Genomic DNA, 14,939 nt, shown 5'->3' with positions numbered 1-14,939 from the left:
TTTAGTCTAAGGTGAGAATTTGCGGCACTTAGTTCATCTAGTCGCAGGTCAGCTGGGCAGGCTGGAGTAACGGTAGCACTTCTCTTTTAGCAGGAACTTAGGGTGGCAAGTCTCCCATAAAAAGGGGTGTTGTTCTGGCACATGATGACTGACATTTCCAGGTCAGGATGTGCCCACCTTCTCAGTCTTCAATAGCAGCGAAGGACTTCACGGACACTCACGTACTGAAAAGTGTATCAGGTGGCTTAGGCAAAGTTATGCTGTGGTCAAAATGCTCCCTAAAATCTCAGTGGTTTATAACAAACATTTTGTCCGTGTGACATGGCCAACGCTAACTGGCTTTGGCTCCGCTGAATTCCACGTGTCTTCTCACTCCAGGATCCAAACTGAAGAGGGTCCTTTATCTGAGACACGCTAGTCGCCTGGTAGAAGGAAAAGAGAAAGACGGTTGAACCACATGACGGGCTCTTGAAGCTTCCGCCTGGAAGTGGCATATACAGTATTACATCTGTCTACACTCCACTGGCCAAACTAGTTCCATGGCCAAGCCTGAGGTCAATATGGAGGGAGGGTACTCTCATAGGATGACATGACAAACGTTTCGAACACATAAACAATCCGATCACATCCACTATTACCACTTGGTCCCATTTTGCAGGTGAGAAAACTAAAGCTAAAAGAGGTCATGGATTGCAACTCAGATCTGTCTGGCTCCAGAGTCGGTCTTTTCTACCATGCAATCTCTGAGGGGGGTGGGGGGTGGTCTTTTCTTTATTTATTTTTTTAAGTTTACTTCTTTATTTTGAGAAAGAAAGAGCAGGAGTGAGGGAGGGGCAGAGAGAGGGAGAGAGAATCCTAAGCAGGCTCCGTGTTGTCAGCACAGAGCCCAACATGGGGACATGGGGATCGATGCCACCAACCATGAGATCACGACCTGAGCAGAAATCAAGAGTTGGATTCATTCATTCTTTCTTTCTTTCTCTTTCTTTCTTTCTTTTTCTTCTTTCCTTCTTTCTCTGTATAGGCACCTGGAATTGTAATTTACTCAGGGCACAACTACTTCTCATCAGCCTCAGAAGCTTCTCTATGAAGATTTCTAGAGGTAAACCACCTTTGAAAGCTTTCTGGAAGGATATGAAGCTAGAGAGGGGGCAGGTTTGGGGAACTGCCCCCATGAGAGCTGACTCTATTTCACTCAGTAATTTTTTTTAACTATTGGATTATTTATCTGCTTTATGGGTTTGTAGATCCTTTGAACCGGGATTGCCTATCAATCTATCACCTTTGTTTTTGTTTTCGTGTGTGTGTGTGTGTGTGTTCGCGCGCGCGCGCGCGTGTGGTGCCTGAGCTCCTCAGAGCTATTTTTCTAGGTAATTTTAGAAACTTCCAGATTGCATTGGATATTTATACTCACAAAAATTATTAGTACGGTGGAGAAAGTGCGACTCATCTACTTTCGCAAAACAGCAACGATTTTAGATTTAGAGACCAAGTTGCAGCTCAGTGTATCTTAGGGTGGGGGTGCAGGGAAGAAGTTACAGCGACCACAGAGAATACATACTTCACTGTGATTGTAAATATCGGTTGATTTCCCTCTGGGAAATCAAATCACTAGTTTTGACTTGCCAGATTTATGTGTCCATCAGTGTGGGGATTAGGGTGAGGCAAGTGAAGCGCCCAGGGCACTCAATGTAAGGAGGCACTTGCAGGAACCTTAGAGTTTTCTTGCCCCACTCCAGTTCCTTCCCTGGTGTCCATGATGCATTTACCGTAACTCTGCAGCGTGAAAATACCCCGGGCAAGCTTACCTTGGGGACAGAATCACCTGTCCCCTACCGGGCATGCAGGAGAGCCTGGAAGACATTCCTGCCCTATTAACTTCGCTCTGCCTGTAAGGCTCATTCCCAGGTTGCTGTGTGCGTGTGTCTGGCCCGGGCTCGGCAGGGAAGGCAGAGAGAGGGACTGCGCGCTTGTGCCCGCGTTAGGCCGGGCGGGTCAATATCCGGGTGGATCGGGTGGGTGGGGCCGCCCCTCCCTCCAGGTCCGGAGGTGGGTTGGGGGTGGGGAGGAACGCGCGGAGATTCCCTTTCGCCCCTTCGGATCCGAGAGGGGGCGGCAGAAGGAACGCGAGGGTGACAGGGCGTACCCACCCTGCGGCTTGGCGCCCGGCAGCGCCCCCGGCCCCGAGCGGCCGCCAGGACCCGAAAGAAGAGGAAGAGGAACCACAGGAGGGCTCGCCGAACCGGCCACCCGCTCCGAACTTGCCGAGGAAACTAGTACGGAGGGAGGGGCCGGGGCCAGGGCCGCGGCAGGAGGAGGGGCGGCCGCAGCTGCATCCAGCCCCGTTGGCTTCCTTCCCAGCTCTCCTTCGCCTCCTCCTCTTCCTCCTGTATGAGTCAGGCATTTCCCGGGGATTTGGAAGAGCCACGCGCGGCCCGGGCGCCCGGAGCTATAGCAGCAGCAGCTGCCGCCGCCGCGCCGGGAGCCCCAGCGCCGCGGCCGCCACCGCGGCGGGCACTCGCGTTCCGGGCGCGCACGGACCATGGAGAGGGCGGCCCAAGGCGCAGACGGCGGCGGGGGCAGCAACAGCAGCAGCCGCAGCAGCAGCCGCGCCACCTCGGCTGGCTCCTCGCCGTCCTGCTCCCTGGCCGGCCGGGGGGTCTCCAGCCGGTCGGCGGTAGCCGGGCTCGGCGGCGGGGGCAGCCGCAGCAGCCCGGGCTCGGTGGCCGCTAGTCCGTCGGGAGGAGGCGGCCGCAGGAAGGAGCCGGCGCTCGAAGGCGTGCTCAGCAAATACACCAACCTCCTCCAGGGCTGGCAGAACAGGTAACGCGCCCGCCGCCAGCGCCACCGCGCGCCCCTCCCTTCGCGCCGCTCAGCTGTGTGTGTGTGTGTGTGTGTGTGTGTGTGTGTGTGTGCGCGCGCGCGCGCGCCACTGTGCCACCGGCCGATCGGGTGCTGCCTCTCCGAGTGCCCTTCCTGCGTCCCAGCTCCTTTCCAGGTGGGGTGCCCCGGATGGGGCAGGCCGTGACCCCACCCCAGGACCGCACCGCAGTGGCGGAGAGGGAGGCGAGAGACCCGGTTTTGTTCGGCCCTGGCACCTGCAGGGACTGGAGTAGCAAAAGAGGGGCGCACTGGTCCCAGGGCCCTGCCTGCTAGCGGTTTCCCGCACTCCTGAAGAATGGCTGAGGAAGAGAGGCAGAGGGGGCGTGCTGTATGCCTGCAGGAAAAGCGTTAATACCCCTGGTCCCATCACAACAATTCTCTCCGTAACATAGTTCATTTAAAACTTTAGTGTTTAAAACCACCACCACCACCATCACCAAACACCTACCACTTATTCTCGGTGCCTTCCGGAGCGCTCGCTACCTCCTGCCCAGTGGGTGGTTTGAGACCTCCAATCTCTGCAACAGAAGCTTAGTTATTTCTTTCCTTCTTTTTTTTTTTTTTTTTTTTGAACACCCTCTCCCCTTTGGAAATGGACGGTTTGCTTTGTAAACTATTGTTATTAACCCCCGCCCATTTAGGTGCCTTTTGAAGTTCCCTGCTCACTCTGCCCTCACTGTTGGGAAACCCAGTATGGCCACGTGGGAGGATGGGGGTGTTAAGGGAAGGGCCCCCAGCTCACTTGTGTGGATGATGGTATGTGGGGCACAATGCAGAGGATAGTGAGGGGGACTTGGAAGGAGCAGATGTGGTGCTGCTGTTTACTCTTTTTTTTTTTTTTACTTTGTTTTTCAAAAACAAGCCAGAGGGAGATAGGCGTTGTGGATGAGATCTTTTGTCCTGCCGTCTGTGGCCGTTGGATCTTAGGTCTTGGGATTTTTCAGGATGCTTGTGAAGTTTGAATCACACCCTGGGAACTCTTGCTTCTCTCTGCTGGTTAGACTGGATTACTTGGTCCTCTCTGCCTGCACATGGGATGGAAAATGTTCAGGTGGCTTCCAGCTGAAACTTTGACCCGGCAGTTATTTACATGAAACTCAACAGGGAGGAAGACCACTTCCTAAATATGGAAACTGACTTGTTTCTATCGGAGAACTTTCTGAGTCACCTGGGTTTCCTGGGAGATCTGCTACTCTGTCAGTGGAAGTTGTGCTTTTAACTTTTGAGTCCTTTTATTTCTCAAAATAGCCCTGGTGTCTGCTCTTGCCTCTTTTCCCCTTCAGGTTTTGAAAGCTGCAAAGGAATAGGTAGTGTGTGTAGGATGAGAGAGAGAGGAGATGATTCAATCCGATTTCAGTTCTTGGTAATTGTGCCTTGTTGGTGACAGCATCTGGTTTGTGTGTTGGGCAGTCCCTTTTAATGCTCTGCCCCCCCCCCCCAAGTAGCTTATGAGGCCAACAGAGATTTTACCCTGGATTACAGTCATTTCACTGGGGATGGTACTTTACCTGCAATGCATATTAAAGGATTTGTTCTTTCCGGCGGATTTAGTAGGAATTGGAGTAACTCATGCTTTTGTATGATCTTAAATCCACTGGGGTATGTAGGTTATGCCAGATTGAGAAGAGGCAAAATTAATAATAATATAGTAATAATAATATTTACATGATTGCAGGCTTTGTAGGTGAAATGTACTGTGTAACGTGTGAGACCTCATCTTTGCTGAGTTTGTTTAGTGTGGTCTATGCTGTCAGTGTTTATTCTTAGCATAGTAGACTAAGTTTACCACTGACTCCAAAAGCATTATCTCTTTCTAGTGGTTCATGTCTCAGTGTTCAGGTCTGTGTTCCCCACATCCGTGTTCTCTCAGCTGTTGCCAAAGGTCCATTAGTGGTCTGGAGAGGATTTGTGGAGACCCAGTGGTTGCACATTTCTCCCTTGTCAAGGGGAGGTCTGGAACAGTAAGAAGGGAGAGAGGAGAAAGAGAGAAACTTTGACACTATATTCATGTGTTCATGAATGTATTTACTCAGAGACTATTTTATTGAGGAACTACTACGTGCCAGGCACTTTTCTAAGAGCTGGAGCTATTTCAGTGTGCAAAACGCACAGGCATCTGCACATGAAGTAGGGGAGGAGACTCAGAATTAAAAAGTACAAGTCCCTAGCTCCCTGGCCCAGGGGAATGCCTTGGTACAAACAGTGGGCGGCTTGATTCAAGTTACCTTCACTTTTGGATCTCATGGCATGTTCTTCTGCAGTACTTTTTTCTTTCTTTTAATGTTTATTTGCTTTTGAGAGAGAGAGAGAGACAGAGCATGAGCAGGGGAGGGGCAGAGAGAGAGGGAGACACAGAGTCGGAAGCAGGCTCCAGGCTCTGAGCTGTCAGCACACAGCCCGATGCTGGGCTTGAACCCACAAACTGCGAGATCAGGACCTAAGCCGAAGTCAGCCTCCACCCAGGCACCCCTATTCACATTTTAATCTCAAGCACTGTGTTTTCGCTAGTCTTTTGGTTTTCGCACAGGGTGAACCAGGGAGAGAGTTGAAGCCCAAAAGCTTGGTCGCACGGTGCCTTGTAGTCCAAGGGAAGAATTTAAGGCTGCGTTCTGGTTGTCCAGAAGGATTTTAGGCCGAGAGGTGACATGGTCTGATTCGTGCTTTAAAAAGTTCACTCTGGGTACTCTTTGGAGATGAGAATTTCACAAGGTCCTATCTGGAAACAGGCCAGTTGGGAGCTCCTCACGGTGGTCTAGGCCAGAGATGCTGGGGCTTGCACTTGGGGGACGAGGAAAGCGGAGAGAAGGTACAGATTCGGAGTGGGGAGGATAGAAGCTGCCCATGGGTTGGATGAGGTGAGAGAAAGAGGGGCCAAGGAGGACTCTTGTGTTTATAGCTCTGAGAGCCTGGGATGTTGAGGTGGCGGCGTCTTTTATGGAGATGAGGGTCACAGGGGACCCTCATGCTTGTGGGGAGGATGGGGGGCAGCCAGGAGTTATCTTTGGGGAACTCGTTTTTAGTTTGTAAGAAATGGGCCGTATGAACTCTTCCTTTGCCGGCACGAAGGCTAATTTTAGTCTCCAACCCAGATGGAACTATTTTGGGTTTGCTGGGAACATCAAATGTTTGAGAACATAATTTCTTTTTCTTTGTTTTTTAATGTTTACTTATTTGTTTTTGAGAGAGAGAGAGAGAATGCAAGTGGTGGAGGGCAGAGAGAGAGGGGGAGAGAGAATCCCAAGCAGGCTCTGCCCTGTGAGTGCAGAGCCTGATGTGGGGCTCGAACCTACGGACCGTGAGATCATGACCAAGAGTCAGATGCTTCGCCAACTGAGCCACCCGGGTGCCCCGGGAAAATAATTTCTAATTGGGTCTAGGAAGTGGTATTTCAACATTTGAGGGTCTTGATCGTCATTCACTTTTCGTTATCAAGAGAAAAGAAGACGTTGCAAATATGAAACCGGCCTCCAATTTGTGTGTGTGTGTGTGTGTGTGTGTGTGTGTGTGTGTGTGCGTGTGTGTGCGTGTGTGTGTGTGAGTGTGATGGGTGCGGTTGTGAGAACTCAGTAAAATATTAAAGGTTAAGTCTTGAGCAGGATAAGGAAGGTAAGTATCAGCCAAAGAAAACCCGAGGTGAGCGGTGGACGTTTTATTTGGAACGTAAGGGGAGTGTGGACTCTGGGCGGAAGCCGGACATCAACGTTTAGCACACGTGTCACCTTGGGCCGGTTTCTTAATTGCTCTCGGCTTCCGTTTTCTCATCTGTTAAAGAGAGAAAAGATGTTCCCCTTCTCATCCGTTCGGTGTGAAAATTAATTGAGGAGACTGGTCTATAAGCAGCTGAGAAAGGTGCAGAGCAAGATCTGGAGAAGTGGTAGCTATTATTGGATCTTCAATTTGCCCGTCTTAAATGGACCCTTTCTGGTTCATAAAGTTCTTGGTTTATTTTCTGAATCCTGTGGTTACCCTGGGGCTCCCATTAACATAATTATGCCAGAGTTCTTTGGAGAGGATATGTTTTGAAAGGATCCTTTTAAAACTTGGAACCCAGCAAATATTTGCATCTCTACAGCAAGTGCCTTGCTCTCCTCCTCCAGCCTCCAGTCCCTGTCTCCCTCCCCTGCTTTATTTTTCTCCATCACCACCACCCTCTGGCACACTCAATATTTTACTCTTGTCCCCCCCCCGCACAAGATGTCAACTCCCTGAGGACAGAGAATAGTTTCGTCTGCCATGTCCACTGCTGTATCTCCAGTGTCTAGAACGGGGTCTGGCATATACTAAGGGGTCAGTAGATACAACTGAATACATAAAGAGAGTGAATGAAAGAGAAATGAAAGCAGGATTAACTTGTATTTATATGGCTACTATTATTGTTATTTCTTGGTTCTCTACCTGTTTATAGCCTTGTCCTCGAGGTGATATGTGTGTCATTTGCCCCGCCCTCTGGGCCATCAGTCTTTGTCTTCGGGGTCAGGGAGTCTGACTTACCTTGTGAAATGTCCACCTTGACTCAGGGCCCACGGCTGCCCAGCTAATGTGGGCCTTCAGTGGCCAGGTATCCAGGACCTGCTTTCGACTTGATCTGCATGAATGCCCTGCTTTGAGAATGCAGTTTTTAGGCTCTGGCCCTGATTTCCCAGGGCTCAGGGGCTACTTGACTCATTTAAAAAAGTCTAGGAGGGAGCATGTATTAACTTTTGAAACCGTACTGAATTAAAATGAATGCTTTTTGAGTACTCCACAAATTTTAGAGGCAGTTGGTGATAACCAGGGTTAAAAAATCACGGCTCTGGGTGTTACGTCCTTGCCCACGTGTACTTAGAAAGTATTCACACACTTTGCTGGCTGGTTTGCCAGAGTGTGAGTTTGGACACTCAAATCCTTTGGGGACATTGGATTACTTCGTGGACGGCAACAATAAAGAGGTGGTTGCCTAGGTTACAAAATAGCATCTAATATGATTTATTCACGTATGGTTCAGAATATTTATGGAGCACCTGCCTGTGTTAACCACTCCCTGTAGGATGTGCTCTCCTCCTCTCTCTTTAAAATGTATGTGTATTTGAGGAGATTTACGCCAAATGGTTACCACGGTTTTCCTTGGTTGGTGGGGTCGTGGGGGATATTATTTGTTCTTTTTTCCTTTATTTATTTATTTTTTCCTGAGGTAAGCTTGCGTCCATTTTGCAGTTTGAAAAAGTTACATTGAGGGGAAAAAAAGCTTTTCCCATAATCTCGGAATAACTAGTTTTGGGGGGTAAACTTGAAGTCTAACGTACGTTCAGAAAAGTGCGTAACTCATACGCGCAATAGTTCAATGCATTTTCATAAGCGGATCGTATCCAGATCAAGAAACAGCGGCCAGTCCCCTCCCGCCGTCCCTCACGGTCGCCCGCTGTTGACGTCCAGCACCTTACATGAGGTAGGCCTCTTCTTGAATTTCCTATCGAACGGCATGATGTATTGTTCCAGGCTTCTTCTCTTAACATCACGTTCGTGAGCCCCCTCCGTGGTGCTGGGTCTAATCGTAGTCTGTGTGCACTGCTCTATTCCATCGTATGAATATACTGAATACATGGAGGCTTCTCATAAACTTTTGAGTTTTTCCCAGTTTGGGGCCCTTAAGAAAGCACTGCCGTGAGGTCTGTGGAACATACACACGCATTTCTGTGCGTGTATACCTAGGAGTGAAATACTGGGTTACGCGACAGTATTTCCAACTGTCCAGCTTATGAAGAGAGTTTTTTCCTAGTGGTTGGATCTGTTAATATTCCCGCCAGGAGCGCTTGAGGGTTCTGGGTGCCCCACAGCCTCATCTATACTCGATGTTGTCTGTTTGCGTTTTAGCCAATCCGATGGGTGGCATCTGATTCTGGTTTGAATTTGCCTTTCCTTGATGACTAATGAAGGTTAGCATCTTTTTGGGTGCCTGTTGGCCATCTGGATTTCACGTTTTGTCAGGTGTTACTTAAGTCCTTTGCTGTTTGTATCGTGGGACATCTTGTTTTTTCATATTGACTTGTGAAAGAAAGTTTTTTATAAATTCTGGATAGGAGTTCGCCGATGGGTTATGTGCACGCAGATACGGGCACTGCAAACAGAGAAAGCAGGCATCGTCACTCGTGGTTTGCCACGTCATCTCTTGGTATGCACAAATTTTAAATTTTAGCATAGTCACATATAAAAATTTTTCCCCTTTTATGATTAGTTCTTTTTGAGTGCTATTTAGGAAATCTTTGCTTACCCCATGGTAATAAGGATATTCTCTGATGTTTTCTTTCAAGAAAAGAAAAACTTGGGGGCACCTGGGTGGCTCAGTGGGTTAAGTGTCTGACTTCAGCTCAGGTCATGATCTGACCTGACCCAGAGTTTGTGGGTTCAAGCCCCGCATCAGGCTCTGTGCTGACAGCTCAGAGCCTGGAGCCTGCTTCAGATTCTGGCTCCCTCTCTCTGTCCCTCTCCCGCTCATGCTCTCTCCCTCTCTCCTCTCTCTCTCAAAAGTAGATAAGCATTAAAAAAAATGAAAAAAAAAGGGGGGCGCCTGGGTGGCTCAGTCAGTTAAGCGTCCGACTTCAGCTCAGGTCGTGATCTCACAGTTTGTGAGTTTGAGCCCCGCGTTGGGCTCTGTGCCGACAACTCTCTCCCTTCCCTTCCCCTGCTCATGCTCTGCCTCTCTCTGCCTCTCAAAAAGAAATAAATGTTAAAAAAAATTAAAAAAAAATAAAAAAATTTTAAAAAAAGAGAAGAAAAACGTTTATTAATTCGATTACTTCTTAAAAGTTTGAAGTGATATTGGAGGAGTGTAGATATCTGGCAGAAACAATACTGCATGTTAGGCTCCCGGTCTGTGTTAGTTTTGTTAGAACAAATGACAGTAAACTTAGTAGCTCCCAACAACAGACATTTATGTTCTCATGGTTCTAGAGGCCAGAGTCTGAAATAGGTTTCCCTGGGCCCAAATCAAGGTCTTGGCAGGCCCAGGCTTTCACCAGACGCTCCAAGGGAAAGTTAATTTCTTGCTTCCTCCAGCTTCTGGTGGTTGTTGGCATTCCTTGGCTGGTACCTGCCTCACCCCAGTTTTTGCCTCGGTCTTCCCATTGCCTTCTCCTCTGTATCAAGTCTCCCTCTGTCCCCGTCTTAGAAGGACCCCTAGGGATTGCATTTAGGGCCCACCGAGATCATCCGGGACAATCTCCCCATTTAAAAACCCTTAAATTAGTCATATCTGCTGCCTGCCCTGTAAGGTGACATTCCCAGGTTCCAGGAATTAGGACTCGGACCTCGTGGGGGTAGGGGTATGGCACTCGCAGCCTCCATACAGTCATTATTCTAAAGTGGTTCTTAATTCCGCTGGCTCCCTTCCCCTCCACCTTTCCCACCTTCACTGGTTGCCATGGGGACAGCCATCTCTGTCCTGAAAGGGTTGCTGTCCTGACTGAAAGTGGGCTGGTTAGGCAGGGTTGCTGGACTCATTCATCTCTGTCTACTAGACAGACCCCTTGGGCAAATGCAAGGTGGTGGGCCTTATTTTTGTGAGGGAAATTCTTTCTAGAGCCAGTGAGTAAACTTAATTTGCTTTCATGGGCAAATCAGACTTTCTTTGGGGTTTCTTTACATACCCTTGAGCAATCAGTTTGGAAGTATACGTGTAATAATTCATGTTTTCTGTTTTGTCATCTGAATGACTGACTCATTAGCCTGAGGACTTTTTTTTTTTTTAAAGGTATAATTAAATACAATAAAGCGCACAGGTCTCAGGCGTTCCGTTTGCTGAATTTTGGCAATTGTTTACGCCATGTAACCACTCCTTTCAAAAGTACAGAACATTCTCTGATTCCCCCGGTTCTACCCCTCCCCCCACCCCAGATTTCCTTGTTCTTGCCAGTCAGTTCCCCGTCCCCTGCATTCTGTTTCTGATTTTTATCACCATGAATTAGTTTTGTCTGTTCTTGGGTTTCGTATAGGTGGACCCATATAGGAGATCCTTTCTGGAGTCTGGTTTATTTCAGTCAGCCTCGTGTTCTGAGATTCTGGGTGTTGCTGCATCTATCCGTAGATTATAATTTTGTTGTTGTTGTGTAATATTACATCCTGTGGATATGCCACGGTTTATCCATTCACTTGTAGGTGGACATTTGGGTTTCCAGTTTTTTTTAGCTGTTATCAATAAAGCTGCTATTTGTGTATAAGTTTTTTATTTTTTATTATTTTTATCATTTAAAGGGTTTTTTAAAAATGTTTATTTTATTTTTGAGAGACAGAGAGAGAGAGAGCGAGAGCAAGGGGGGGGAGGGGCAGAGAGACAGGGGGACAGAGGATCCAAATTCAAAGCGGGCTCCGTGCCGTCAGCATCAAGCCCGATGCAGGGTTCAAACTCATGAACGTTGAGATCATTACCTAAGCCCAAGGCAGACGCTTAATCGACTGAGTCACCCAGGCGTCCCTGTGTATAAGTTTTTGCGTGGACACATGCTTTTATCTCTCTTGGGTACATGCTTGGGGATTGGGATCTCAGGGTCATAGGATATGCGCATGTAGAAACTCCCGAAGAGTTTTCCAGAGTGGCTGAGCCATTTCCCCACCAGCAGTATGTACCCGAGTGGACTGCCCCCAGTGCCAGCCAGCTTCGGAGGGGGGCAGTGTGCAGGTGCACAGGCTGGTGACATGGTCAGACTTCCCTGCCTTTCCGGCTTGGCCTCTTTTTAGCTGCATGACCTTGGCAGGTCACTTGACTGTTTGGGCCCTGTTTTCCTCATCTGTGAAATGATATTAACCTTGGAGTATTGCTGTGAGGCTGCTACAGACAGCAGGCCCGGCACAGCGGGTGGCACACAGTAGGGGCCTCAGCAGAAATGTGTCTACTTGGGAGTCTTATATTTAAAAAAAAAATTTAATGTTTATTTTTGAGAGAAAGAGAGAGAGAGAGAGAGAGAGAGGTGGGGGGGCAGTATGAGCAGGGGAGGGGCAGAGAGCGAGGGAGACACAGGATCGGAAGCAGGCTCCAGGCTCTGAGCTGCCAGCACAGAGCCCGATGTGGGGCACGAACCCACGAACTGCGAGATCATGACCCCAGCTGAAATCAGACGCCTGAAGTCGGACGCCTAACTTACTGAGCCACCCAGGCGCCCCGGAAGTCCTATGTTTTAGACCAGTGGGTAACTTTGTGGAACCCAGGGGCCAAGTTAGTGGTCATTTTAGACCCAGCCTTAGCAAATAGGCAGGTGTTTCTTAACCCTTCCTCCTGCATGAGGACCTAGGTGACAAGTTACTTGATTTGCAAAGTGGCTGACTGTCTCCATTTGCTGCTTTTAGCCTGTGGTTCCTCAAGAGTCTGCTCGAGTTGGACCGTTGTTTAAAAACTCTGGGAAAGAGAAGAGATACGGCTTTTGTGTCCCAAAAGGAGGCTCGAAACGATTGTGCCGGAAATGTGGGAGGCTTTTTGTAGCTCTGCCTGGCTCCTGCCTGATGTGATTTGGGGCCAGGCCAAGACAGAATTAAAGAGAAAACCATCCAGAATGTGATTTTTGATAACCCAGGCTGGATCGAATATGGTCACAGCCCAGAAGGAAAGTGCTTTATTTGTGTCTCGTGCAGTGACATCAATAATTACGATAAAATTAGGAAACATTATACAGTCTTGTTGCAAGCCTGTTCTTTGAAGGTCAGAGAAGGCATTTGAGCCTTGGATAACTTTTTCACGTTTTGCTGTCGTTTTTAGAGGGCTATTTCTGTTGTATGTGGTTTGGTCCCTTCCTATAAATGTGTTTTTATTAACATTTATTTATTTATTTATTTTGAGAGAGAGAGAGAGAGAGAGAGAGAGAGAGAGAGCAAACACAAGAGGGGGAGGGGGCAGAGAAAGAATCCCAAGTAGGCTCCACGTTGCCAGTGCAGAGCTCGCCGCGGGGCTCAAACTCACCAACTGTGAGTTCGTGACCAGAGCCGAAGACGGTTAACCGGCCGAGCCACCCAGGCGCCCCTTTTCCTATGAATGTTTTGATGAAAATGTAACCAGTTGAAAGGCAACCAACATCAGTTTCTAATACCTCTTTTCCAGGATGTGTTCGGCGTTCATCTGCAAAGTCGGGTCAGTGACCTCCCAGCGGAGGTGGGCGGGTGAGAGGGGACCCCGCCTAGGAAGCAGTCGAACCCACATTCTCCCACGGGCGGGTGGGCCCCAGGGGTCGGCCTGGGCTACTTGTTCAGGGGAGTTGAGTGGGTTTGCTGATGGATACAGACGGCCCTCAACTGGCCTGCAGGGGTCCCTCCGTCAGAGGCATGGCGAGCCACGAACAACACAACTGAAGCCCTGCACAGGTTTCCCGGGCCTTTTGGTTGTTACATAGTATCTGGACAGAATTGGGAAACTTTCCAAGTCCCGAGTGAGCCGGCAGCCTCAGCCCCCCGACGCGCCCCTCTTTGCTGGTGGGGTATTCACACCCCACGTGTTTGTTGAGCGCCTCTTGAGCCAAATGCAATGCCACGCGGGATGCTGAGGACACAGGAGCAACGCACACAGGCCATGTCTTGAGGAACTGACAGCCTAAAACAGGGTTGAGCCAACTTTTTCTGTAGAGGGGCCAGGTGGTTAATATTTTGGGCATCCTGAGCTATCTCGAGTCTCCATGGCAACCCTGCAGCCCTCCCATGGTAAACAAGTGGGTACCCCTGTGCTCCAACAAAACTTTGTTTGCGAAAACAGGTGGAGGGCCGGAGTTAGCCTGTGGGATGTAGTTTGATCATCCCGGCTCTAAGATGACATCTAGACCCCTCCCTCTAGTAGTAGAGGCAGTCTAGAGTGGTGGCTGAGTACAGGTTTGTGTTCCAGCGCCCTGGGCTCGAATCCTGCCTTGGGTGTTTCCTCCCAGCGTAACTTCGGACAAGCTGGTTAACCTCTCTGGGCCTCTGTTTCTTTATCTGTAAAACGGGGGTGATACAGAGTCTGCCTCATAGGGTTGTTGGGATTGGCTGCGAAGCTGTGTGTGCAGGGCTCAGGACAGGGACTGGCACTCACTAGATGTGGCTGCTGTTTCGATACGGGATGGTGAGTGCTCCCATAAGGGAAGCACCTGGGAGTGAGAGCACGGGCTCTACCTGGGGGTGAAGGGAGGAGGGGCAGGTGAGCAAGACCTAGCGTGTTGAGGAGCGATCCGTCATGCAGACAGGAGCGGTGGGTGGGGGGGCTTCCCTGGAAGGAAGCTTTGTGAGTACAAAGGTTTAGAACCGTGAGAGGGGGAGATGGGTTTGTTGGGCTGCAGTGCAGGTTGTATGTGGGGTGTGGCCAGAGGCCCAGCATTAAGGGCTACCGCAGGAGGGACCTCTTAAGCTGCTGAGACCCATCATACGCTCTCAGTGTTACCAGACAGGGAAGGAATAAGTTTGTGAGTCCGGGAATCATCAGACTTTACATGTATTATCCAGTTTAGTCCTTGAAGTGAGGTGGGGGTATTGCAGATCTGTCCATTCTTTGCTTCTTCTATAGTCACGGAACCCCAGTTTGTAGCTGGATACGTAGTTGTCCTAGATAAAACTGTAGTTTGCACCCCTCCTCTCCCTCGCAGCTAGGGATGGCTGTGTGATTCTGTTCTAGACATGAGCAGAGTTATCACAGAAGTTTCCTAGAACCTTCTTTGTACCCTTCCTTCTTTTTCCTTTGCTCTTGGAATATAGACATATGGCCGCAACTGGAATGCAGACGTGGTGGTTGGAATCCTGCAGCCATCTTAAGGCTTGAGGTGGCTGAAGTGAAGGCCATCCAGACTGGAGAGACTTATTAGCCTCTGAGACTTATTTTGTTGCTCAGAGCCACCTCACAAATCTTGGGCTGCCAACCTCTGGAATTTTCCACGATAGGGAGAACATGCGGGTAGAATCTCCATTTTCCAGGTGGAGAAACCGAGGCATAGAACGTAAGTGGCACAGTTGGTAAGTTGTGGAGCCACAGCATGTCTGACACCGAAGGGTGTTTTCTTTCTATCACTCTGGAAAGAGCTTGGCGATCTTCTACCCCCTCATTTCACAGATGAGATCATGGAGGGCTTTGCCTCAGGGCA

The 14,939-nt window shown here is 49.3% G+C and overlaps 1 protein-coding gene across 3 annotated transcripts in view; it reads left to right on the top strand.

The window, feature by feature from the left end:
* The first annotated feature begins 2,542 nt into the window (after positions 1 to 2,542).
* OSBPL10 (oxysterol binding protein like 10) overlaps positions 2,543 to 14,939 on the top strand; it is a 313,648-nt gene continuing 301,251 nt past the window's right edge. For all 3 annotated transcript variants that reach the window (XM_045436421.1, XM_045436420.1, XM_045436419.1), the window contains exon 1: positions 2,543 to 2,823. In XM_045436421.1, coding sequence (XP_045292377.1) covers positions 2,543 to 2,823 — 281 coding nt within the window. The remainder of the gene's footprint in view (positions 2,824 to 14,939) is intronic.

Source organism: Leopardus geoffroyi, chromosome C2 (genome assembly GCF_018350155.1).
Source record: "Leopardus geoffroyi isolate Oge1 chromosome C2, O.geoffroyi_Oge1_pat1.0, whole genome shotgun sequence".
Lineage (NCBI taxonomy): Eukaryota > Metazoa > Chordata > Mammalia > Carnivora > Felidae > Leopardus > Leopardus geoffroyi.
The sequence above is the reverse complement of the archived record's forward strand: the minus strand, read 5'-3'. Positions and strand labels throughout refer to the sequence as shown.